Source organism: Drosophila santomea, chromosome 2L (assembly GCF_016746245.2).
Source record: "Drosophila santomea strain STO CAGO 1482 chromosome 2L, Prin_Dsan_1.1, whole genome shotgun sequence".
Lineage (NCBI taxonomy): Eukaryota > Metazoa > Arthropoda > Insecta > Diptera > Drosophilidae > Drosophila > Drosophila santomea.
The window spans coordinates 835,907-861,903 of NC_053016.2; the positions used below are offsets into that span (position 1 = coordinate 835,907).

At 46.8% G+C, this 25,997-nt stretch overlaps 2 protein-coding genes across 5 annotated transcripts; one reads left to right on the forward strand and one right to left on the reverse strand.

The window, feature by feature from the left end:
* Positions 1 to 102: 102 nt before the first annotated feature.
* LOC120453067 (cytoplasmic protein NCK1) lies at positions 103 to 7,077 on the forward strand. 2 transcript variants are annotated; one of them, XM_039637595.1, is made up of 6 exons: positions 103 to 621; positions 3,659 to 4,319; positions 4,470 to 4,674; positions 5,058 to 5,403; positions 5,481 to 5,930; positions 6,066 to 7,077. In XM_039637595.1, the coding sequence occupies exons 2-6, from the start codon at positions 3,887 to 3,889 to the stop codon at positions 6,273 to 6,275; spliced, it is 1,644 nt and encodes a 547-aa protein (XP_039493529.1). In that variant the 5' UTR covers positions 103 to 621; positions 3,659 to 3,886; the 3' UTR covers positions 6,276 to 7,077. The 2 variants fall into 2 exon arrangements, with proteins under 2 accessions (XP_039493529.1, XP_039493537.1); XM_039637603.1 differs by having other exon boundaries at positions 3,808 to 4,319.
* An 816-nt stretch (positions 7,078 to 7,893) lies between these two features.
* LOC120453045 (arf-GAP domain and FG repeat-containing protein 1) lies at positions 7,894 to 25,212 on the reverse strand. Of its 3 annotated transcripts, none has more exons than XM_039637568.2 (6): positions 24,602 to 25,212; positions 10,990 to 11,819; positions 10,100 to 10,579; positions 9,747 to 9,941; positions 9,353 to 9,687; positions 7,894 to 8,935 (listed from the first exon to the last, which is right to left on the reverse strand). In XM_039637568.2, the coding sequence occupies exons 1-6, from the start codon at positions 24,769 to 24,771 to the stop codon at positions 8,897 to 8,899; spliced, it is 2,049 nt and encodes a 682-aa protein (XP_039493502.1). In that variant the 5' UTR covers positions 24,772 to 25,212; the 3' UTR covers positions 7,894 to 8,896. The 3 variants fall into 3 exon arrangements, with proteins under 3 accessions (XP_039493502.1, XP_039493510.1, XP_039493518.1); XM_039637576.2 differs by lacking the exon at positions 24,602 to 25,212 and adding an exon at positions 17,022 to 17,144; XM_039637584.2 differs by lacking the exon at positions 10,100 to 10,579.
* Positions 25,213 to 25,997: the final 785 nt, after the last annotated feature.

The following is a 25,997-nucleotide window of genomic DNA, read 5'->3' on the forward strand; positions in this document are numbered from 1 at the left end:
AGAGGGCGGAAAGTTTTAATCGATAGTTCGCTGAGAAGTCTCCGCTGCTACGCCACCTGACAACCCTAGTCCTGGGCAATCGCTATCGCCTTCCGCATATCGAAATCGGATGGGCGACGTGAAAGAAACGGCTCCGGCGAAATCATTAAAATTTAATTAGTTAACCGCAAGGGAGCGCTGCAAAATTGTGCAAACAATTTGCCACTAAACGTAGTTAACGTGTGCGGTGATCGGAAGCGTGGAAAAGCGTTTATTTGCCAGGATTTGTGTGTTTTTCAATCGCGGCAGCAGCATATGTACACACACACACGCTCACCCCCGCCCCACTCACACACACACACTAACGGCTAGGTGTATTATAATTAAAGTTGTGTTTCAAGTGTGTGTAGAGTGCAATAGCCCAGTGGAAAGTGGAAGTGAAATAGAGTGCGTTCCAGGAGTTCCAGGAGCAGTGTCTTAGCCCACGTCTTCCAGACCCAAATCCTGAGGATTGCCAAGGGTTAAGGCTGAGAAATACGGTCTCGGACTTTCCGGATAAGGATACGGATACGGATAAGGAGTGCCAGGATAAGGAGATCCAGGAGGAATATAGGAGTTGCCAGTCCAACCGCTTCGTCTCCGGTAGGTACACACAAAATATTCGGCTGCTCCTTTTAGCTCCTGTTCGAATCTCTCTCGGCTCTCTCTCTTTCCCTCTCTTGACCTGCGCTCTCTCTGTCTCCCGCCCTCGTCACCTGGTGGTGCGGAGTCCTTTGGTTCGGTCCACCACCCTCCCAGTAGGCGGTGTTGCAACCCTTAGCCCTCCGCTCCCCATCACCTTTTTTTGGGTAACCATGGTCGTGTTTACGGCTAACTGTGCCACCGAAGTGCCAGTGTTGCAGAGCTCCTAGAAAAAGATGTACCTTTTCCTTGTCCAGATGGTAGGATTCGTCTTGAATGAACCAAAAAATTGATTAAATACCAACAAGTCTTTAAATATTAATAGTTTGGCTTACCGTAAATAGATATAAAATCAGGTTGTTACTCAAAGAATACTAAAATAGGTACTTGTGTACCTTGTGTAAGCCTATCTCAGGTACAAAAGCTGGTACTCTTACCAACACTGGCCACGAGTCCTGCCATCCTTTGCAGGACGAGAAGTTCACCCTCTCGCTGCCAAAAAGCCACCACCTTGCAGAGATTTTGCGCAGCATCTCTTTAGGAAACGGCCGGCAAATGTCACAAACTCCCTCGGCAACAAAAGCGAGAAAATACAAAAAACAAAACCGAAACTGAAACCGAAACCCCATTTGAATCCCATTTCCCAGCAAAAGCATCTACTTAATCAACTCCGGGAGTAAACTTTCAGCCCACAGAATGAGTGATCTTATGTAAACAGGCTGCCCTTTGCCTCCCACGCCACACGCCCCAAGATCCAGATAAGAGTGCCCCACTTTCAGTTCCTCCTTGGCTGCCCCATCCACCCATTCATCCATTCACCCATCCACCCAAGTCGTAACTCAATGTTATAGACCCAAATGCTCCCATTTCGGGGCCACCAATTCGTTCGTGATGGCTTTTCTTGGGGACCAGTGGCTATACTCCCTCGCCTGGAACCGATCTCCAAGCAATACGCAGACACAGCAAGGGGAAACAAACTTTCCGCCTCATAAACTTGTGGGCTTGTCCCCCAAGCACGTGCAACTCTTTCTTTCCCTCAGCGAAAAGACGAACTGCTGTCAGGAAAACAATGAGCGAGTGCACGGAAAAAAATAAATATGTCATGCAGGAAGCTAACAAATCATACCACATTAGTTATGTTTACAGGCAGAAATCATATGACTCCCAGTTGGAAAACTAAGTGGAATTCCTAAAAAATAGATCATCTTTTTTCCCTCTAAAGTTGTTGCACCCACAGTTGTGAGTCTTATCGGATTATTCAAGTTCATATCTTAGTAATAGCACACATTATGTTTTTTAGATCATTTCCAATGATAAGACCCAAGTAGTTTACATATTCTCCGCATTAACAATACCCAATCTTATCAGTAAATTCAAGATCATATCGCAAACAGATGATCAAATTCAGTTTCCTTCCGATTTCGTTGGCTTTTATCAGCAGTGTAATGTCAATGTCTCGGCTGTTGGGCTTATGCAAGCGCAAACAATAACAAAACAATTGCCAAGCCAAAGAAATCCAAACACCAATCCGAATCCAACGGTGGTGCATTTCAGTTCATTGGCAGCCAGCCAGTCAGGCGTTTCATGTTTACCAAGTCCCCAACCAAACCTAACCGAACCGCCCCCTTATCACTCGAGCATTTGCACAAACATAATCTTTTTCGGGTTCTTTCTCCGTGCTATCTGGGTTCGGTTACGGCTACGGTTACGGTTCCACTCCCGCTTTCTCCGCTCAAGAAATAGGGAAAACACAAACAATAGCAGCGAAAAGTGATTCACTTTGCGACCAGTTCTTCAGTTGAACGGGGGCTTTTTCGTATCTCTGGCTAACGCAAAACCTTTGACTAATCGATGGTAAGATAAACAAAAACACTCGTTATCACATGGAAATTATTATGGCAACGATTGGAATTTTAACGGAGAAGCATACATTCCTGCATTTCTTTTTATACACCGATTGGTTCTTAGGAAACTCTAGGTCAGTTGCTAGTAGATATGGCACAGAGCTGGAAGAATTGAATGTATTGAAAACACTTTCAGCTGACTCAGCCTCTCGTGTATGATCTAACAATCATAGAAAAGGGAAACCAAAGTTGGCCTAGAGTCAAAGCCCGAGTAGAGCGTTTTCTCGGCGTGGGCCACACTTATTGATTTTTAATTATCCAAAGATGGCCCTCGGCTATGACATTGACTTTGATTTTGCTGGCTCGCTCGCCAACCTGGCCAACGAACTCGGGAAGCCTCTCTAGAGATCTGTGGCCGTGATAACCTTCTCCGCCGCCCGCTAACTGCCTTATGTCACTCTGTAAATCTCGGCCAAGAAACCAATTTCCCAATACCGCCGACCATTCCCGTTCGTGACTCATTGCGGTCGAATGTCGCAGTTGATTTCTGTGTCTTTCTTGGCCTGAAAAGGTCCGGATTTCGAGACTCTGGTTCTCCAGCCAGCAGCTTCGGTGAACAAATCAATACCCGATGGCCACTCATTCGCTCGCCTGGCAATTGGATTCAATTGAGTGGAGTCAGGCGGAGGCAACTTTCACTTGCACAGATTTTAATTGCCCCACAACTGGAATGGCCAGATCCCTCAGCCCCCATATCCACCTCCCGCTCAAACTATCATCATCATAATCATCATCATCATCATCATCATGATCATCATAACACAAACACTCCACTCATTCATCTTCATCGCCGGCTCGCTGACCCCAAAAACAAACATTCATCTCTCGGCTAATTTTGAGTTGATTTCCTATTTGGATTTTCGTGTTTCGTGTTTGAGTACTTGCATTGTATTGTTTAAGCTAATCATTTTCACGCTTTTTAGCTTCTTGAGTGCTAAACAATTAAGCCTAATTTGCATATATCATTTGCTCTCTTTTCCTTTTTTTCCTTCTACGTTCATTGCTTATGTTATTGCGTTGCTTATGTTTACGTTGCCACGCCTACGCTTCCGCCCACGCTCACGCCCATTCGCCCCCTGAAACCACGCCCACAGCAATTATGCATTGGCTAGAGGCGATCTGCAGCAAGCTTAGAGTGCCAGCGAGCAACTGCAACACATAACCAAACCATCAAAGACTTGTTCATCAACTCCAACCCCAACTCCAAGTCCACCAACACTGAGCCACCGCCTCTTGCCTCCAGGAGCAGCACCAGGAGCACCAGGGCAGTCCCAGCTGGAGGAGCAGGAATCCCCCCGCGGCGGAGGAGCAGCCAGTCTGGAATGTTGGAACACCCCCAGCGGTTCGTGCGCAACATCCCCGACTCCTCAGCCAGTTCGCAGCAATATCCGCAGCAGCAGCATCCGCCACAGCTGCCGCAGCACCAGAATCTGAATCTCAACCAGAATCAGAATCAGAACCAGAATCAGATCTACCAGTACCGTCCCCAGGTGCCCGTGCCCGTTCCCGGCTCACCTGCCCACCACCAGCGGCACTCTTCGCTCTCGCAGCAACAGCAGTTGCACCACCACCGCACCCTGTCCACCGCCTCCTCCTGCAGCGCCCAGCACAAAAGTGTGACCTTCGGCCAGCCAGCGCTCGACTGCGGCGGCAACGGCAGCGGTAGCGCCAACGGAAGCGGTAGCGGCAACTCCTCCAGTGGCAGTGCCGCCGGCAACGCTGGAACCCAATCAATGGCGGGCAACATGAAGCACGGTGAGCAACTGCAATACAGTAACATCACAGCAGGAAAAGCATTGGGGTGCAAATATGAACCACTGGGCCTTTTTGCTTCTCCTACTGTGTGCTCTTGATAAATTTCTAAAACTAAATCCATACTAACTTCTCCCATTATTCAACTCGCAGGCAAATCTCAGGACGACGTCTGCTACGTGGTAGCCAAGTACGACTATGCGGCGCAGGGTGCCCAGGAGCTGGATCTGCGCAAGAACGAGCGCTATCTGCTGCTGGACGACTCCAAGCACTGGTGGCGCGTCCAGAACAGCCGCAACCAGTCCGGCTACGTGCCAAGCAACTATGTGAAGAAGGAGAAGCCCTCGCTCTTCGACAGGTGCGTCAGATTCCTGGGCCGACTAAATCTAAGCGTTCTTCTTGCTCTGATTTCAGCAGAATTAAGCCCTCTCTATCTGTATCTGTACCCGTATCCGTAGATGTATCTGTATCGCGTTCAAATGCCCGCCTCCACCTTTTGCTTTGGTTATCGTAATTTAACTTATAACTGCTTTCGGCTTTTGTATTTTGTATTTCAAAACAACAAATTCGTTTTGATTTCGTTGTCTGTCGAGCCCCCTGCCCCCTAAAACTAAAGCTCCACTAACACCCAAACCAACTAGGGCTAGTCTAACCCACCTTAAAACCCCCCTAATGAAATCTAACCAAAAAACATCAACCCAATACTGAACCTTAATATTTTGATTTATGATTTATGTGCAGCATTAAGAAGAAGGTGAAAAAGGGCTCCGGATCGAAGACGCTGCCCAATTGTTCACCCTCGCGACAGATCGAGAGTCCAACCATGTCGCGCCGACTGCCCCCAGATCCCGCAGAGGCCATCGGAACGGCTGTGGTCAAGTATAACTATCAGGCCCAGCAGCCCGATGAACTTTCGCTGACCAAGGGCACCCGAATCCTCATCCTGGAGAAGTCCAACGACGGATGGTGGCGTGGACAGAGCGGCAATTCCGTCGGCTGGTTCCCCAGCAACTACACAACGGAGGATTGTGATAACGACGGCGAGATCCACACCTACGCCATGGCCGAGAACGTGCTTGATATTGTGGTGAGTATAAGTTCATTCACATCAAGCTTAAGATGTTTTCTCAATATGTTAATAACAATTTTCTTTCATTTATATAGGTTGCGCTATACAGCTTCACGTCGAACAACGACCAGGAGCTCTCGTTCGAGAAAGGCGATCGCCTGGAGATCGTGGATCGGCCCGCCTCCGATCCGGACTGGTACAAAGCTCGCAACAATCAGGGCCAAGTCGGTTTAGTTCCACGCAATTATCTCCAAGAGTTGAACGACTACCTGGCCACGCCCTATCGTAACACGAGTGCCAGTGCAGGAAACGGAAACGGAGGAGGAAGTAATGGCGGAGCCGGGGGTGGCGGAGGAAGTGACTCCATGGAGCGACGCAATGAGGGTAATAAGCCGGCGGCGCAATCCTCCGGCCAGCCAATTGAACGGCCAAATCTGGCGGGCAAGTCGTGGTACTATGGAGCAATCACCCGCAGCCAGTGCGACACGGTGCTCAACGGCCACGGGCACGATGGCGACTTCCTCATCAGAGACAGTGAGACTAACGTGAGTGGAATCCACCATTGAAATGCCGCAACATAATTCCCCACGAATTTTTAACTTTTATGGAATGTTGTGGCATTTTACCAAGGAAACTGCCAACTTAATTATACGTATTAACGAATTCATCCTTCCTTGCAGATGGGTGACTATTCGGTTTCGTTGAAGGCCCCAGGGCGCAACAAGCACTTCCGCGTGCACGTGGAGCAGAACATGTACTGCATTGGACAGAGGAAGTTCCACTCGCTGGACCAACTGGTCGATCACTACCAAAGAGCGCCCATCTACACAAACAAGCAGGGCGAAAAGCTGTATCTGGTGCGATCGCTGCCGAAGGCCAATGGCACGTAAGCAGGGTAAAAGACCAGGACCAGAGCAGCGGAATCTCAGCATTCATATTACCCGTATTCAGCAACACACATATGCAACACAAAGATATACCAAGGCTAACTTGTAGGCAGCTCAGCTCAGCGCGACGTGTAGTTCAATGTAGTTCGGTTTGGATATTCAATTATGGACTCAGTTTTGGATTAGATCAGACCAGCGTGTGTATATAGATCGGTTGGTTCAACGCGACCCGTACATATAGCCACGGCCAAAGGACCTTTTTGTACTTTTATATAATTGAATTAACTAAATTACCGCTTAATTACCGCATTGGCTATGTTAACGAGAAACGTAAAACTCAAGAACTCATTAATGCATTCGATTCGATTTGAGCAAATCTAGATGTCAACATGCAATACATTTACATATTTACATACCGTACATGTGCACATATTATACTATATTCTAACGCAAAGTTGTAGCTTCCCTATGTACACAGAGAAAAGAGGCCGCTTTTAATCAGAACACTCGAACATGTAATATGAGATATGATATGATGTCTATTATCCCCGCGTTAACCATAAGCAAAATGTGTACGATCGTAACCAATCCGCATAGATATCGATTTCGTGTATGTACATACATAGGTGAGACATCCTGATCCTGGATCCAGGACACTCAACCCACAAAGCCAGAGTGAGGAAAACGCTCCTACAGTCATTTTTGTTATTTATCCATTTAATTATCGACTACGACATAACCACGCAAAACAAATACACTTGATATCTCCGGGCGGAGTCTGCTCCCCGCATTATTATAAACATAATCTAATCGTTTGCTGGCGTGGAGAGGGGCGGCGACTTATACGCGTATAAGCCATACTGTACAGTTGATGCATTGCTAACCTAGGCACTCTTTCATCTCTAGATATACGTGTACTCTTATTTACGATTACGATAGTAGAACGCAGCGATTCCAGCTTTAACTTTTGTTTTGAATTATTGCTATTATTTGTTTTTCTACGTTTACGGTTTATTACGATTATTACCATTACGATCATTATTTTGTTTTTATTTAGCTCTAGGAAAGTAATTAGCGAAGGAACGTAACGATAGAAGGAGAAAGGAGTGGCTGCCAGTTAAATGACTTTAGACCTTTTTCTTTCACGCGCGAATTTTTAAATTATAAATCTACATTATACGACTACGTAACATAAAACTTAAATAATTTATAGTAATTTAAACAATTGCTAAACCAACTAGTACTAAAGACGAAGAGAACAAACTAGAAATTATACCGAAACGGAAATGAATAAAAATACATTCAAATAAAACAAACGACCGGCTCTTTGTTACTTACGCATTGGAAATCACTATCAGTAGCATACTTTTCGGAGTCTGCGTTTCCATCCTGGAGTCTGGGGAAGCTTCTGATTTGGAATCGTAAAATCCTGCATCCCCATCTCCCACTTTCTCAGATTGCTACATCGCCATTGACTAAATGATGCACAGTAATTGTACGCACTTTTTCTACCCAAAGAAACTTCCTAAAAGTATGCCAATTCATTAAAACCATTTGTTTTGAATTGGGCTAAAGATTCGACGACAAAAACCTACAAACAGGAATCAAGAGAAAACAATGATAGCGTTCTTATTTGTTTTATTGAAATTTTCGTAGTTTTAAATAACTTTAAGGCTTCGATAATGTTTGACACGTTAAGGCTAAAATGGAAAAATTCTTGCTTCTTATCTGGACATGGACATGTGAGCAGTGAATTGAGTCATGGATTCGGGGTTCGATCGATGGATGAACGAATGGCTGGGGTCGGGTGGGGTGGTATGGGATGGGTGTTAATGGAGGTATTACACGAGGCTTACAATCAGACAGTAGTATATGTACAAATGTCTGCCGTGGGTGCAACCAAAAGAGGTTCGACTCGCGAGCTGAGCAATCTATCTGCACGGCCGATATCGCACGTACTGGTATATAAAATTAGCACACGGAAAACAGATGATTAGCAATGGAAACAAGAAGCTATTAATTAGGTACAAAAGCATATATATCTGTATCTGTGTCTGTATCTGAATCTGTATCCGTATATGTATAGTCGTACATTATAATATTTAGTTTTATAATCTTATTAAGGCCACACAATCAATAACTGACAAAGTTCTTATCCGCAACGAAAGTGCTAAATGGGACAAAGACAAGTACGAGGACAGGCAAAACAAATAACAGAGGGTCTGGACCAACTGCATCCTCCACTAGGATCAGGATTAGTAGCTATGTTAGTGGATGAAGTGTTCATGGGCGCTTAGTACAAGTATAGAGTTCTAGGGCAAACGGCAAATACAAATATTCGTATCCGTAAACGTTAGAGTAGAGTTACCATGTAAAAGAATATATCAACGCCCCAGTCCGCCTCCGCCATCCTCCAGGACTGGCGTCAGCGTGGAGCCTTTCGGGTGTACATATTTGGGCTATGTACACAAAGAGTGCTCTCCGGCGTGCATTATGTATACATAGATTAACGCTATTGTTCGTAAAATGGACTAATTTCGGTTCGGTTCCTCCGCTTCTGCTCTTTGTTCGCTGGCTCAGCGCCTCTGCCAGGTGGCGCGTGGCGAGTTCTCCTGGGTTGAGTCTCATAAGAATGGATTGTTAGTGTTCATGGCGCCGCTGGCCTGTGGAATATAAAGGAAGAATTGTGTCTTTAGCAAATGTTGAACTGGACGGAACCAATCCTGTCTGGAAATCCACCGACCGTCTGGATTTAATATGTGGCAAAGGAACGTGAGAAACAGACTAACGTGCACATGATTGCTTGTTTGCTTGATTAATATTTATTGAAGCGAATTACGCAGCTCTGTGATATTGTTTATCACTATGGTCGGCACACAACGTTCTACAATTGCTAATTAGAGGAATCGTAAGTATCATCAATGGGGACTGAGGTGTGTTGAGGTCCAAAAGGGAAAACAACACGTATCTAGAATTCTTCACTATTTTATTTCTGTCGTTCATCACTTTTAACAGATTACCGCCTTGCCAGCACTTTTCAATTTGTCGAATTAACTCAGAGAGTCGGCTCGCATACTCACTGCAAAGGGATTGTTGGCCATCACAGGCGCGGGTTGCATGCTGCCAAAGCCGCAGCCGTTGGGCAGACCCTGCGAGATGGCGAATCCGTTGTTGTTGAAGTTGAAGAAGCTCTGCTGTTGCTGCTGCTGCTGCTGCTGCAGATGCTGCTGCTGCTGGAGGAGATGGTGCCCCATCTGCTGCTGGGGACTGCTGCCGTAGGCATTTGGTATGAGCGTCAACTGGCCATAGAGATTCTGCTGATGCTGCTGCTGTTGCTGCTGGAATGGATTCACCACATGGCTGCTGAGCTGCTGCTGTTGCTGGCCCTTGAAGGGATTTGGATTGTTGTTGAGGGCTGCAAAGAAGTACCCAATTAGCGGGGGCCCCAAGAGAAAGGCTCTGTGAAGGACTCACCTCCACCAAAGGCGTCTGTGGCCTGAACATTGCCATTGGTGGGCGTGGGCGCTTCCGGGGCGCTTTCGCTGGCCTTCAGTTCCCTTAGCTGCTCGTCGAGGTCCTTGAGAGCGGCATATCTGTCCTCACTGGGCGCCATCGCTGCACTTCCGCCTTTGGGCGGACTGGTCGCATGGCCGTTCTGCAAGGGTGCACCTGCAAAATGGGGAGACTAATTAATAAACTCTTCGTGTCTATGTTTTCGTAGTAAAAACCGAACATAAACAGGACAAAAACAGGATCAATTAAAAGAGCGAGCCGAATGCAACAGAAACCATAACAGAAAACAGAACTCAAGGCAATCAAGAACTTACTCCACGTAAAGAAATCATGGAAATTGGCATTTAAAATATTCATCTCACGATCATCCGCCTGATCTTCTTGGGAACTATTTGATATGGAGCTGAACAACGAATACGAAAAGGAGGGCTTCTCTGGGTGATTTCGATGCTGCTCCTCATTGATAAGGTAGGGCAGGAAGGGATTCGAAGGGGAAAGGGGCGGAGTACTATTCGAAAAGGAGTAGCTCAACTCCTGCGCCTTCTCCTGCGCCTCTATTCGCATCTCCTCCTCCCAAAAGTTCCACGCCAGCTCTGGTTCCTCTCGCACGGTTGGCAATGGTGATGATACTGCGGGGACTTGAGCAGAAGCTGCAACTGGAACTGGAACTGGAACTGAAACTGCAACTGGAACTGGAGGCCGGAAGCCTGGTGGCGAGTCATCGCAATCGTCGAAGGGATCGTGGAAGCCCCGCCTGCTCCAGTCGCTGATCCAATCGTTAAAAGTCGGTGGAGCTGTGTTCAGCCAAACAGTGAGACATTAGAAAGTGGATGCGAACTCTTGGTGTGGGGTGCTCGAAGTGGAAGGCGAGCGGAGGGCGCAAGCAAGCTGCAGGATCTTTCAGGATGCCAAGCCGCAGGTGCAGGAGCGAAGGTATGTGTTTGAACAACTCTTATTTGAAAACTACTGCGTTTCGTTTAGCGTTCGATACATGTACAATTTGGTTTGCTTCGATGGATGATTGATTCAGAAAGTCTAAAGCTGTACAATGTTTAATTATGTTCTGAATAATAAATCATGATAGTTCAAAAATATCGTGCTGAAAATAGCTTATATTTGACTGATGGTCGGATCAAGAAAGCATTTTTTTTGTTAAAAACTAATTGAAGGGAGAAGAAAGCTGGACTGAGAGATGGAAACTTACCCACAGCATTGTAGATGGGCGCGTGATCGAAGTCGGCAAAGTTCTCAGTGGCCTGATGGCCATTGCCATTGAGGAGCTGCTGCTGTTGCTGCTGCTGCTGCTGCTGCTGCAACTGCTGTTGCTGCTGGAGATGAGCTGCCCGGATGGGCTGCACCTTGGCGTAGCCATTGCTGGAACCCACTGAGGAAACGGAGGATACCGCCGGCGATCCTGTGGAGCGCGCCGATGTGGCATCGAAAATGTTGGCCGAGCCAAAGTCGGCCACAAAGTCGGAGTCCGCACCGAAGCCATTGCTGGCACAGCTGCTGGTGTCGGAAAGGGCTCCGGTGGATGTGGAACCGGCGCTGTTGAGGCTGCTCAATCCGCCACCCAGGCCAAAGGCATCGTGATTGTTGTTGTGGTGATTGTACTGTGGCCTGCTGATCGAAGACGAGGACTTTCCAGAGGAGCTGCTCGACGAGTTGGCCACTTTCTGCAATCCATTGGCCGAGGTTCGCTGGGCAGCTGGAGGCGTCAAATGGATGCTGGCATACCCATTGTGGTGGCCATTCTGCGTGTGGTTTGTCGCCGGCGCAGACGACTTCAGGTTCACCGCATTGGCCAGGGACTTAAGCGGACTGGCCGGCTCCAGGTAGTATCGCTTCCTCTCATACTTATCCATCATGAGCTCGCGCTGCTCCTGCTGGTGCACAGCCCGCTTCGGATCCCACAATCCCAGCCAGGTCTTGGCGCACAGCTCGTTGCCATGGCTGCGCAGGAAGTCGATCTCGTCCTGTGTGAATGTGGCCATCGATATGGATTTCACCCGATGAGGCGGTGTCAGGCCGCGTCTGGAAAAGATGCAAATGGATAATTATTATAATGAAACACCAACCATTTTCTTTCACCAACTTCACTAATTAATATTGCAACATCCACAACCATCCTCCCTAATTCTCCCAAGTAGTTCTCTATTCTATTTCGGAAATTGCCCAAGATTAATCCAACTTGTCGCCCATTTGTGGTCAGGTGGCGGAGATGGTGGGGGTTGCTTGACCCACTTGCACCTACCAGAATGACCCGTCAAATAGGCGTTCAATTTCAGTTAATTGCGCAAATTAATTGCGCTGGCCTTGGGGCCTTGGGGCAGAAAGCAATTGGAGCACTTTGGAGTGCCCAGAACGGCATGAAAAATGAAACCCATAAACAAACCGAAGAGCCGCACTGGCTGGTGGAGAGTTTTCCAGCAAATTTCGCCCCACAACGATGGCTAATTTCGGTTTTTCACGAATTTCCCGAACGAAACGAGTACACACGGGTGGCAGCAACAACTTGGCCACAACATGGCAACAGCAATGGCAACAGCAACAGCAAAAGCAACAACAACAACAGCAGCAGAAAAACAGCACCAAAAGTGGCAAAAGTGGCAGAAGAGGGCCAAATATGCATTGCAGGGGGAAGCAGAAACTGGACGTTTCACATGAACGCTTCGCTGGCTCCAGTTGGTTGTAGGTTGTTGGATGTTGGTTGTTGGTAGCTGGTTAACTGGTTGCCGCATGGAAAAAGATAGAACAAGAGTTACGGGTCTAGCGACCAGAAGATACCCTGCAGCTTAGGAATACGAAATAAAATGTTTGTAATCTTTAATCCTTAGGATGTTGTGGTTTTCCTTCGCTGAATTAGTTAATTTATTGATTGAAATTAGTATAACCCATATACCCCATCACGCACGGGGTATCAAAACCGGCAAGCTGATGTGGAACATGCAGCGAAAATTCTAGAAGCTGCTGATTGCTGGCTAATGGCATTACAGCCATCTCAGCCAAGGGAACGACGTCCTTTGTCATTTCATCTCGTCCATTCCCATGCTTCTTATGCAATTGTGACTCAATTTGAGGACGGAAAGTAGTGGAAGACCCTGGCAGAGATAGAAACAGCGGCGGAGGTGGAAAGCGGATGTCTTTGAGTGCTCACCAGAAAACAATCAACTCTCACTTAAGTGGGGCTCGCAGTGGAGCGGATCGCAGGGGATTGGATTAGAGCAAACTCCTCCACGGCTGACCCGTGACCAACGGAGCACAGCTGAAGAGCTGAAGAGCGGAGGACGACTTCCGCCGGCGGATAAATGATCTGTGAAGCTGCGATTCCGCAGCGGAAATCAACAGGAGGTTGTCTGACCTTACACGGCTTGTAAGCCATCTCAATACAGAAAGGCCATCGCTGCACAGGCAGAAAAAGAGCTTACCTACTACTTCTTCGATTGAATTAAATAAACAAATCCAAACTTGCCAAACTGCAGTAACAAATAGTTTATAATGAAGGTGTTACTCCATCGTTGTCTTATCTTATCGTACCGCTCTTGAACTACTGCTATTAGTGAGTATGTTAAGTCAGTTAGCCTCAACACAACGGTGACCACATTAAAAGCACTTGAAGGAAGAACAGTGTGCTTGAAACCCTCGAAACAACACTCCTTAATAGAGACTTGATTGAATCTTTAAGTGAACTCAATCTACGGTGTTCTACTTATCCAATGACACTTTAATTTCCATTTCGAAACACACAGCTAAGAAGTTGCAGGCTTCAGGAAAAGCTAGTAGCTGCAAAGCCATAACCCAGTGAACGAGAATCATTTTCGAATCCGATTTACCTTCATAATTTATTCCGTTTTAATCCTATTAAAATATAAACTAGGCATTTGCCGGATTAAGGCGAGCACGGAACGTGATGTTTTTTTGAGTGGCCACATCTAGAGAAGCACGCACAGGCAGTTCGTTAGGGCACCGAAGGAGGAGGAGGAGATGGGGACGTGGACGTGGATGCAGATGTAGCTGCAGTGGCAGTGGCAGTGGCAGCTGCAAGTGGCAAAAACAAAGAGCGCGGCAGAATAATGCGCCATGTGGCAGTGGCTATTTTTGAAATCCAGCCGCGTCGGAGAAAGTGAAAGTTGCCTCCGCACGGAATGTAAAAGCAGTGGCGGCATTAGAGGCACTCACTCTGCCACGCCCACCGTTTAAGGCGCGCATTTGAAACGCTTTGTCAAGATGGAAAAATAAAGAGGGGAGGAGGGTAATTGACAATCACAGCGGTAATGACTGCAAATTTCTATGCAGCTGCGTCTTCGGTTAATGCGAAAAAAACCCAATATGCTGTGGTAGTGCTGCTCCACCCTCTTTGAATGCGGTTCTGGGAAACAAATCAGCTCGAAACTGCCGGATGGAAAATATATTAGCGCCAGTAAATGCCACAGTTGCGCTGCCAAAGGGATGTGACTACTAACGTAATCATCAAGTGGCTTAAGGACATGTATTTCCTGCTTACAGAATGATCGAGGATTTGCAATAATGAATCCCCCAAACTAAATGCATGAAAGCATTTATCTGGGTCTCAGTTGCCAATTTCCCAATGCAAACTCTGAGCCGCTTTGCGCGGTGTTCAATATTAGCATTGCAATGCTAATTGTTATACGAGCCCAGCCAGTAAACACACTCGCATTGGTACACACTGGGCGTCATCGACGGAGGAGTTCTCACCCAGCCACATCTGCAGGCCGAGATCAGAGAATGGCAGAATGCCATGCTAATTGAGAGTCAACAAAGCAGCGCTGGAACTCACAGCTGGAATCGGAAAACTGTGTCACACCTCGCAGGTCATGGCAGTTCAAAGGGCAAAGTGCAAAGGGCGCAGGCAAAGGGGAATGACTGCGAGACTCATCCGCTCTGATACAATTTACCAATTTACAGAAATAATAATCGACTTTGCTCTGACTTAAAATCAAGTCTACCCTTAATAGTTGCATACAAAAAGCGAAACCAGCTCAATGTTGAAAGGGAAGCGAGAATAATCATAAAATCAGGTGCTTTAGGTGTTTGAAATACATGAAATACATACATACATTAACTTTGGCAAATAACTTCGAGTGTAATGGGAATTTAAAAGGCGGCGACGACTTCAAGGATGCATTTAAGCTAATAAGCTGGGAATTGTTTGAGATTTTATGGACCGTTCTGAGGAAGGTTACCACAGGTTTACATATGTACATATGACCGACCACTTCCCTCCACGACACCCAGCGCCGAGTTTCCACAACGTCGCCGTCTCCGGCGGATGAGATGGGCACCACGATCTGAGATCTCGGATCTGAAATCTCGGCGGTTTCGGTTTCGCTTCGTGCTTGGCACAAGTGGATACAACGAAAATTAAAACAAACACAGAGACAATTTAAAGACTAAAACAGAGACGGAGACGAAGACGAAGACAGAGACGAGCGACTGTAGTGCAGATAAACAAAAAGCTTAGCTTACAATCACTCACACTCTGGCATTTTAAGTTGGCTTCAAATGTGCAAAACCCGTTTTTGCGCGTTTTGCGCACTCAGCGTGAAAAAAATCAACTCAGCTGAGCTCCGCTCTCAAACAAAAACAAAAGTAAAACTCGTTGCGGCAGAAAATACAAAAAACCCAGGCGATATGCATAGAAAAAATAAATACAATGAGCTTCGAGTACGTCGTCGAACAATCCACGAGATACAAAGCAAATCCAAATCAAAATCAAAATGGGAATCAAAGTGGAAATGGAAATCGGAATCTGATTCGGAATCGGACCTACCACATACTATATATATATATATAGTTCTTTGTGCAAAAGGCGAATTAAGCGAAATTCGAGGAAATAGAGAAGCAAACAACTGCAGGCCGACATATGACAATAAATAACCACTTAGGTACGAAGTGGGGAACACCCCAACCTCCAAAGAGGGGACATTAGGGGGCACTTGTGGACAACGCCATTTCGATGATTATGAATAATGCGAATGCTCGCATTTAACAAGCAAACAATCACTGATAATGATTATATTTATTGACGTCTGGTCCGACACACTCGCAATGGTTTTTGGTCTGAGTAAAAGCTGAAACATTACTTGTCAGGTTCAGGAAACTATTTACGAAATACGTTTAGATGCACTGAGCGGATTTGCAGTTCAGCCAGCTGCCCAGTTCCAGATTTGAATAAATTCCCCAAAGCAAACAACACGTCCATTAAAATTAAATGCACAACAAGTTCAGCATTCCCCCCGTCGAGGGTATGCAAATATAAATGCGAAACAAAAAACAGATACCGAGCAGAAACAAAAAGAGAAACAAAAACAAAAGCATCTACGCAATTTCTCGAGTATAAATACGAATACCATTTCTTTTTCACTCCCATGAGTCACGGATCCCAGACAGTCGGGGGTTCAAGAGCGGTGCCAATTCAGCAGCATATCTGTATACTAGATATATGTTGGGTATATGTTGGTTTACACTAAGAGAAATACCATGGAACATCGAAATAATGCATATATGATATATATTATCCGATTACTGCCTGAGTAAGCACTGCATAGCGCAGCGATATCACTCTTTTTCTCGCTGTGCAAGCGGAGCACATTCACTGTGGGGCTGGAAAAAGCAATTAGTCAATTTCCAAAGAACCCCAGAGACGGGAGACCTTGCCCCAAGACATGACTCGTTGCTCGGCAACCGAAGAGGAGAGATCTCGACGAGATGGGGAAGAATGACTCTGGGGCCACTGGAGCAGTTACTACGGTTAGTTATGACCACTCCAAAGAGCTAATTTAATTTTTAGAGCTCCACTCTTTAGGCCAAGCACTTTCTAGCTTCACAATGTGGCGTGGTCCAGTTTCCTAACGATGCAGAGCCTTAATGGCCTGAATGCCGCTTACGAAATAGCCCAAAATGGATGGCCGGTATCGAGGCAATAGAATCAATATCACCACAGCCATCAATACACGTTGTAGTCAATTATTACGAGCTCCATTCAGAAATCGAAAACAAGACAATTTATCATTTCATTCTTATCAATTTGTGGGGCTGCACTGCTTAAATCACTTTAATGGCGTCAGGAAATCGAAATTTATTGGTACAATTTTGAGCATTCAATTCACTTGAAACGGTCATTGATCCATAATTAAAAACAAATCTCCATTTAAATTTATTTCTTTTCCTTGGTACAAAAGAACGTCGCTTTGATTTGCTCCTAGGCCAACTTACTGCGTTTGAATCGCGTAGTGGGAAGCGCTCTTGATCGAAGACCTCTGGCAGAGGGATTGGGAATGCGACTGCTGGAGTGACTGGTGATGAGCTCGGAACCCAACTGTCGCCCCACCAGACCGGACCAGACCACCACAGCCGGAGAAGTCTGGCGCAAATGCGTTTCAGACGAGGCGGAATTCGGAATTCATGCAAATTGCGAGCGACAAGTGCGATAAGTGCGAGTCAAGGGGCCGGCGTACCAGGAATCGATGGTTGCTCACAATGCGGACTGGGAATATCATTAAAACGCCCCAATGGAGCACTAGTTCCTCCCTCCAAAGCATCCGAAATAATGAAACGGTGATCTGCACTTAACCCTAAGAACAACTGGCAGAACTGCAACTTGATCATGATCACCATCCCGAGCATTACTTCTTTATTGGATCTTTACTTCCTAATTAAGCGACAAATTGAGCTGCATTCCCTTGTCTTTTCACGAATTTTCCCCCAGAGGGAACAAAGCGGCGCCATAAGCCACAAAGCACGCTTGCAGCAGAGTTGAGATTGATTGGCATTGATATTGACCTCAAGATAAAGAAGTGCCATCGATGAATCAGCGGCGAGTGAGTCGTAAGTAAGCTCGTCGTCGCTTTGTGGGTGGCGTCCCTGGAATTACACTGAAAGTCAATCTTTGTCTCGGGATTACAGGGGCCCCAGTAAGCTCATGCTCATGTGCTCATCCAGAGCTAAAAATAAAATGCCGCCTGGTTTCAATTTCAAACCGCAAGTGACACACAAGGCGAAAAAGTGAAGCGAAGGCGACGGGATCGAGACACAAAGCCTGGCCATTGAGGCGCGCACATTTCCAAGCACAGTGGACACTGACTAAGTGGAACCCGGCATCTGATGGTGTGACTAGCTATTGACTTGATCAATAAAATACTGACAGCATGAATAATGGCAAACTTCAATATCATTCCAGTGGTTCTATTCATTCGCCTGATATCTTAGTGTGTCCCATATTCCTCCTGTTTTAGACTTTAAACAAAAAGTCTGGTTTATCTAGACTTTCATTGCCTTGCAATTGATAATGCCATTATTGGCTTGTTCTTAATTGTAAATTGGCTAACTGAAATTACCAGTTGCAAGATGCCAATTACTTGGCTGGCCATTTAATTGCCCAGCGCCCACTGTACTTGCGAGTGGGCTCCACAAATATTGGCTGAATATCTGTTTGTTTGGCAAATAAATGAAAATTGCCGCTAACTTTGATTTGGCTGCCGTCCCCTTTCCCTGCCCAAAAGTGCGAAACTGACCTCGACTAGACAAACACGCTAAGTGAGCCAAGGTCGATCGGAAGGCAAAAGTCCGGACTACTGCATCCCGCTCTACGGCGATCCCCGCTGGTCAAGTGTCCTACACGGAAAAATAAATGGGGTTGGTGTGAACTTGAAATTCGTAGATTCATACTTATTCGCCTTAGCTGAGTGCATGATATTACATGTGATGTGCCTTTTCTTTCTGTGCAAGGGAAATCACAATTCAAGGTCGTTGCGGCTGGAGGAAGCAAACTACTAGACTACTACTAGATGAATAGCTGAGCCCACAGATAAAGCCGCAGACCAGCGATCCGTCTCTTTTTCACTTCTCCACTCGAGAACATTTCCCCGACTGCCGGAGCTCGAAACTGCACAGTTCGCGCTTATTCATAACGCCGCGGGTTCCCAAGCCCGGAAAAACATGGAAAGCGGGCAGAACTTTTTGCGGGAAAAGCGCTGACCCACTCTGAATGCAGAGTGCTGAATGCAGAGTGCAGAATGCTGTCCAGCTGGGGAGCGATTTAATTGCAAAGTTATGCCGAGCTGAAAAGTCAGCAGAACGACAGACGCTGCAGTTTCCCATTCCCGCTCCCTCGGTGGCGTTACTCAATTAGGCCAGGCCAAATGGAAAGAGAATCCCACGCATTCCGAACCCGATTCCCGTTCAGCTTCTTGCCTCCCATGTGTCCCCCGATCCCCCAGTTCCCCCGATCCCCCAGAGAAGCTATGTGGGCGCCTTCAAACGAGTCCGAGTCTGCTGCCTAACCCCCAACCATGCAGCTCACACTTCTGTGTGGCTGCACTGCGAGAAATGGCCAGCTCAAGTGGCTCGTTTTAGACATCAGCTTTCGCAGTGTTATTTCAGCAAAGCCCAAATATAGGAGCACCATTACTTAATATACTTTATCGCTTTTGCTAGTGTCGCTTTTGGCGCAGAGTGGTCGCCTTTGGCATTCGCTGACAGTTGTCGCGTTTGTCGCACAATGCAAATTAAACTTGGCAGGCGGAGGAGGAGTTCAAAGAGGAGGAGGAGCAGTTGGAATGAGGACCCTCCACTGGGGGCCCATGAATATTTTAATAACGCCATCGTCTGGGCCAGAGCTGCAAATTGCCAGAAGAGCCTTGAGCTCTTTCGGTGGCCGTGGGATGGCGAATGAAAAATGCAAAAGGACCTCCGGATTTGCCATTGAGCCATTCACTCGGCCGGAAAGAGATTTCTCGGACAAAGCCTCGTGGGCAGCCGGATTATGGCATCTCCGGCGGACTGCACAGTGGCTGACCGCACTGCTCGCCATAAATCGTTGCATTTAATGACTGAAGTGAGTTATTCCATGATTGTAACATATATAATTTGATTAATTGAATGCCTGGTTGCGCCAAGAAGCTGCATTTGCAGTTCTGCTCGCGGATCCCCCTGATCCACTGCATACATGCACATGTATGTGACCATATGGCAGCTCACCCCAGGACATCCCATAACATCCCAGAAGGGGCATTTGGGGCACGCAGCGGGCTCCAACTGACGATGTGCCTCCCAGGGAGAAAATGGGGATGCGGGCCAAGCAGAAACCATAAATCTCCGTGTGGGCAGGCGCCTCCTGCTCGTTGCTCTCTCTTCAGCGTGCTCTTGGAACCTCTTTTCTGCCGGCATACACTGGAAAAAAAAACTTATTTCCTACCTATAATTGGGAAATTACCAATGTGAAAAGGGGATAGGCCTTAACGAAAACTAAAAGCTTTTCCAGTTGATTTGAGATTGATTAAATGTTTCACTTGTTCCCTTTATTTCTTTTGGTGTATCGAGCACTCTTAATTGGCATTTGGCCCTTCTCTCCAGCTGTTTGTGCTCTTTCCAGGGGGAGGGTGTGGCGCCTGGTGGGCGAAAGTGGAGCACCCCCCTCCTCGCGCCATTCCCGCCCACAAGTTTCCGCATTTGAATTGCACTCACATCTGAGAATCAAGAATTGAGAATTCAAAATCGAGAGCCCAATCGCTTGACGCGCCGCGTTTGCGCCTCTGCATTATTAATAGATTTCAAATCTCTATTTCAAGGCAAGCGCCAAAACGGGCAGAGGGAGCAGAGGGGAGGGGAAGGGGCTAAGTTGGGTGGGTGGGGGAATTAACAACAACGGCGAAACAAAGGAACCAACCAGCAGTAATTACAACAACGACACCTTCTGAGAGTGCTTTTGTTTGTGTTTGCTTTTGAATCAAAACTGCGCAATAATTGCCGGCACCCCCACCACCACCCCCACCCCGCACCTCTTCCTCCTTTGTATTTATATTCCTATCTTTATGGCCCCACGCCCCGCACAACCCCCCTCCTTATCCACCATTTCCACTTCCTTCAAAACTCAAAAGCGATTCACGAACATTTCCTCAAATGCTAAACGAGTTAGAGGCGACTCAGTTTAATTCCAGGAACTCAAATCGCGCATATACAGTGGAACAAAAAACGGGGTCATGTTCGAGAGTATTTACGCGAATTTAATCTTTATCTTATCACGTTGATCCAGTGGCTTAACGATTGCTAAATTGTCATTAAACATTTGCTCCGCTTTAATTTCGTTACGTCATTGCGAAGAGCAAGCATATTGTATCATAATAGGGAATTTCGGATTATTGCGATAAAATACAGCTGCTAGCGCTGAATAGACGTGCTTTTTTCTCAGTGTGGAATACATTTTGCATTTTGAATAGAGACAAAATGGGAGTGCTGTTCAGTGTACACACTCGGCCTCTTGTATTTTGTATTTTTATTTAATTGCTCTTACGCTTCGCCTTTTGGCTGCTTTTCTTTTAGTTTGTTCGTTTGTTCGTTTGTCGTCTTGGCTTTTTCGGCGCATAGAGAGGCAGTAAAAAAAGGGGCCACACAGCTGACACCGCCTGGTGAAAGTGGGCCCCTTTCCCCTCCACCCCTCCCCCAGTGCTCCTCTCTTTTCGGGGCTGTCAAATGCAGACGTGTTTATGCTGTTTCATAATCGGAAATTAACATACGAGCCGCAGAACGGGCCAAATGAAAAATAAAAAACCAGAGAGCGAGCGACGTGCTCCCTGTTTTTGTTGTGGCTGCCTCCACTCGAAGGCAGTTGGCCCAGTTCGACAGTTCGACTGCAACTGCAACTGCAATGGGGAAGCGGAAGGGGATCGGGGGCATGGGGATACGGGTGGGGTCTGGGTCTGCTCCACAGTTCACTTGCCCGCTGACGCATGTAACTACAACACGACACGCGAAAATGTATCCAAAGGTTTCGGATACTATGTTAACTAACTGATATCACAGTGAAAGGCAGTTGTTCATTGGTGCTTTTAGAAGCTTCGGATCAGATTGTGTGCTTATTTCATATTCGACATCAACCAAATATGCCATATATACTATGTTCATGTATTTTCCTGTGAGCAATGGCATGACTGTAGTCATCGACTCCCAGACAGATAGAAACGCACAAAAAACACAGCGAACGACTGCAAACATACAGTTGCGAACAAAGAAATAGCGCAGATAAAATATATTCCTAAAAAAAAGTTGAAACACCAAATATTAACAACTAAACAAATTCTACGAAATCGCACATAATAAACATTTGAGCGCAAAGGAAGTGCACAGACTTGTTTTGAAAGTTCAAAGATAAAGACTGCTTATACACTCGAAATATGTAAAAAGTTTAGAAAAAAGCACAGCTGACTCACAAATGGTTTGAGTAAAGTAAACATTATGACTGATAATATATCTAACTGAAATTTAGTGAAGAAGTAGAGGCAGCAGCTTCAATGTTTGCCAATGTTACAAATCGCAAGTTCCATCGACTCCATGGGTTTTTTCCATTTTTCGCCTGAACTCGCACTAATACACATCGCTCGGTTATTTAATAATTGGATAATGCACTATTAAGCCGGCAACTCCGTATTCAAATGCCCGTTGCTGTGTGTAGTTGGTGCGTTGTGTGCGGCGGCAATGATGACGAAGCCTGAGAAAGTGGCTCACCATTGCTGCTCACCATTCCTGCTCTGTGCTGCTCCCAATGGTCGTTTGCTTTCGCCTTATCTAATCAACAAGTTTCTTGACTTTTATGAGCCAGCACAAGCTTTGAACTCCGCCAAAGTTAAAGCCAAAGCCAAAGGCAAAGGCAAAGCTAAAGACAAAGCCAAAGCCACGGAAAGAGTCCACAAAAAACGGAGCCACCGAAATGCGGTGTGGCAGCAGATGGCGGCGACTGCTGCTTGATTGAGGTGCAACAATTTGTCTGCAATTGGAGGCGCAACAGCAGCAGCAGCAGCAGCAACTTCGGCCCAACGAAACAATCGAGTGGCAAAAGCCGTCGGACGGGTTTGCGTTTTCCTCTCCCTCCCCCCGCGCCGCCACAGACATTCCCATTCTGAAACCCACTCCCATGCCCATTCTCATTCCTGAACCGCTTCCTCCATTAAGCGCTCCAAGTGACCGGCCGGTCTGGTCTGCAGCGGATTCCGATATCCAAAGGCGGGCCGAACATGCACGGCCATTTCTTCATTTCTTCATGGAGTCGGTTTCATTTGGTTTCATTTGGTATTCCCTGCACTCGCTCCCTTGTCGCAGTCCAAGTTCCAGTCTCATTTTCAGCCAGGAAGTTCGTTGTCGCCTGCTGTCGCCCCTGCCACGCCCCCTTCCCCTGGCCGAGTTCCCTATTTGCTGCAGTACCTTTCCACACCCCTGTGGCTACACAGGGAGAAACGTCGCTCACTTCGATGAGTGCATAATGCAACTTAACTCAATAAACGCAGGAGTATCTAGATTGAAGAAGTACTTGTTTAGGGCAACTACGATGATTAACTCTTTCTCGCAGTGCAATCGTTTGGCGTCCCCGGCATTTATGTGGCTTTTCATTTACATGCCAACATTTGTTTCCCTTGGCAGTTGGCAACGAGGCTTGAGGACTATGGACTGAGGATTGAGGACCGAAGACCGAAGACCGAGGAATGGGGCATGAGTCATCGAAGGAAGAGTTGGGGAGTTGGGGACTGCAGAGTGGAGAGCAGCAGTGCAGCAGGGCGAACGCATTGCAGTTGGCCACTTTTCAACCTGGTTTCGATGATGGAGATAACTCAACGGAGGAGCCCGCATGCTGTCCAATTGAGAGGCCACAATCTGGGGCACAGTTCGTGGGAGACTGGGCTTCTGGACCTGGGCCAAGCGGAAGTTTAAGAGCAATCATGTAATGTGCTTGATCCGGAAATGCGTAAATCAAATGAAATGCACTGCCGGTGGAGTGCTAATATATGACCCCAATTCAGCCAAAGTGCTCACAAATCAAAGCCAATTACTTCAAAAGGTAAAAAACACAACTGCTGGGCGCCAAGGACACCCACAACTCAATTGCCAGGTGGGCGGTCCTCGAAAACGTCTCCCCACCACGAAAAACACGAATAGAAAGCGCCGCCGGCGAAGACAAAGCAATTTTGTTCAACGCGATGTCGCGCAATTGAAAGTTGTGTCTTCGATTTGCATTTCAAAAAGGAAAGGAAGCCAAATTGTGCAAAATTGTTCGAAATTGTCGGGGAATTGCTTTCGCTTTCACACACAATACAAAATAATAATGGCAGCCGGGATCGGACATTGCATCGAACTCAAATTATCGGTCACTCCACTCGGCCGCCGATCGAAAATGAACGTCAGGCGAGGAGTTCAAAGCTGGGTTCAAGTGAAGATAACACGGCTAAGAAAGACCAAGAAAGGTCCACGGATCGATGATGCTTCTCAATTTTCAGTTCTATTTTTAGGTGCACTCAGGGCGATATTTAATGAGATCCTAGAAATATCAGCAGTGAAATACAGTGGAATTCCCCGGGGTAAACCATTTTGTAGTTATCAAGTTTCAAATTAGGTAGCCAGCACTTGTGATAAGAATGTGTGCGAATTCAGGCATAGACCATTAAAGTAAGCGCTATCATAAATGTCATGAATTTAGATTCTTCTTTTTGGCAGGTTTTATGAGATCATCTTAGTAAGACTGCCATTTTATAATCCAGCATCCTTGAACAGCAAATCACAAGCTGGTTCAATGTAAAGACAATATCGTGGATTGGAAATAGTATATAATCTTTTTCAGAACTTTCATGAATATCGGGTAAACTCAGCGAGAACACCGTGAACCAAAGAAATAGCCAATATATGAATTGCCAAGTTATATATCCCAAACAAAGACCACCTAGCAGGGACTTATGCCAAATTCCCGGACTTGCCCTCCACAGGACTACCCTACATTATCCTTATACATAGGACAAAAGAAGGCGGATACTTACAGGACTCCGGAGCAGCGGGTGCAGACAAAGGATCCGATGGTCATGTTCACGTAGGTCGGTCCCTTCTGGCCGCAGTCGAAGCACTGCCGATTGCCCCCCGTCCCGCTGGCCACCAGTTCCCGCAGGGCGAGCAGGTACTTGTCGTCCTGTTTCTTGCGCACCACCGCCATTGTCGCCGTCTCTGTTGCTCCCTTGGCCGTCGCCTTTGGTACCGCTTCCGGTACTACTGTTGTCGTTGTCCTCGTTGTTGTTGTAGTTGCTGCTGCGATGAGCGGCCTGACGGAGGGTCCGCTACCTGCGCGCTCCTCCTCGGATTCCGCCTCTTCCTCTTCCTGGCCCTGAGCCCGATCCTCGTCGGATCCAGCTAGCTGCTCGGTGTCCGAGGGCAGCCGCTCCTCCGGGGGCGGGAGTGGGTGGTGGTGGGTGGACCGCTCGGCCGCGTAGGGCGCAAAGGGGGCGACGGCGGTGCGGTAGGAGGAGGCGGCGTGGGGCGCGGAGCTGTTGTAAGCGTACACGAACTGAATCTTGCCTGATTTTTCGAATTCTTTCGGGAATTGGTATCGGTATAGGTATCGGTATCGGAACTGACGTAAATTTCCACTGTTATCGTTTTTTGGCTATCAGGATCGCCCAGGGAATCGAAATTGTTTATAGTGCATGCGAAACTGACGTAACTCCCCGTTCCCCTCTCTCTTTGCGAAATTCCTTTACGCAATTTTCGGCTTGACCTTTCCTCTCCTTCGACGCACACTGACACACTCACTTTGCACACATTCACAGGTGTGTGTATGTGTGTGTGTGCGGTGTAATTTATCGAAAACCACTTTTTCGATTGCCCGTGTTATTGTTTACTTTTCACTCCTTCGACTGGCAGAATTTTGCTTTAATTCAATTTATTTACACTGCAATTGCCACACAGATTTCAATTGAAATTTCGACGCTGCGATTGCACTCGCCACTTTTGCTGCTTCCCCTTCTTCTTGTTTGTTTGCAGTGCGGAATCGCAGACGAGTGGAAGGCGAACAACGAACAAACGAACGGCGAAACGAAACCAAACCAAACACCACAGCACGGCGCACTCGAAACAAAACAGCGCGACTCGGACTCGATTCAACGCAATTCCGACGCAATTTCGACCGCTCGCCTACAACAACTGCAGCAGAGTGACCATCCGCGGAAGCGGGAAATATACCGCGGTTCGTCGTCGAAAATGTACTAAAATTGACAGTGGTTTTTAGACCTTAATATGCCGCACAAAAGCCGAGACACAAACCGAATTTACTGTTATCGGAGACACACGCCGATTGTACAGAAATCGTCTACTGTTATCGGAATTTAAAATTTATAATCATGGATTTGAAATAAATGCATTTTAATTAAAGCAAATGGTAGCAAA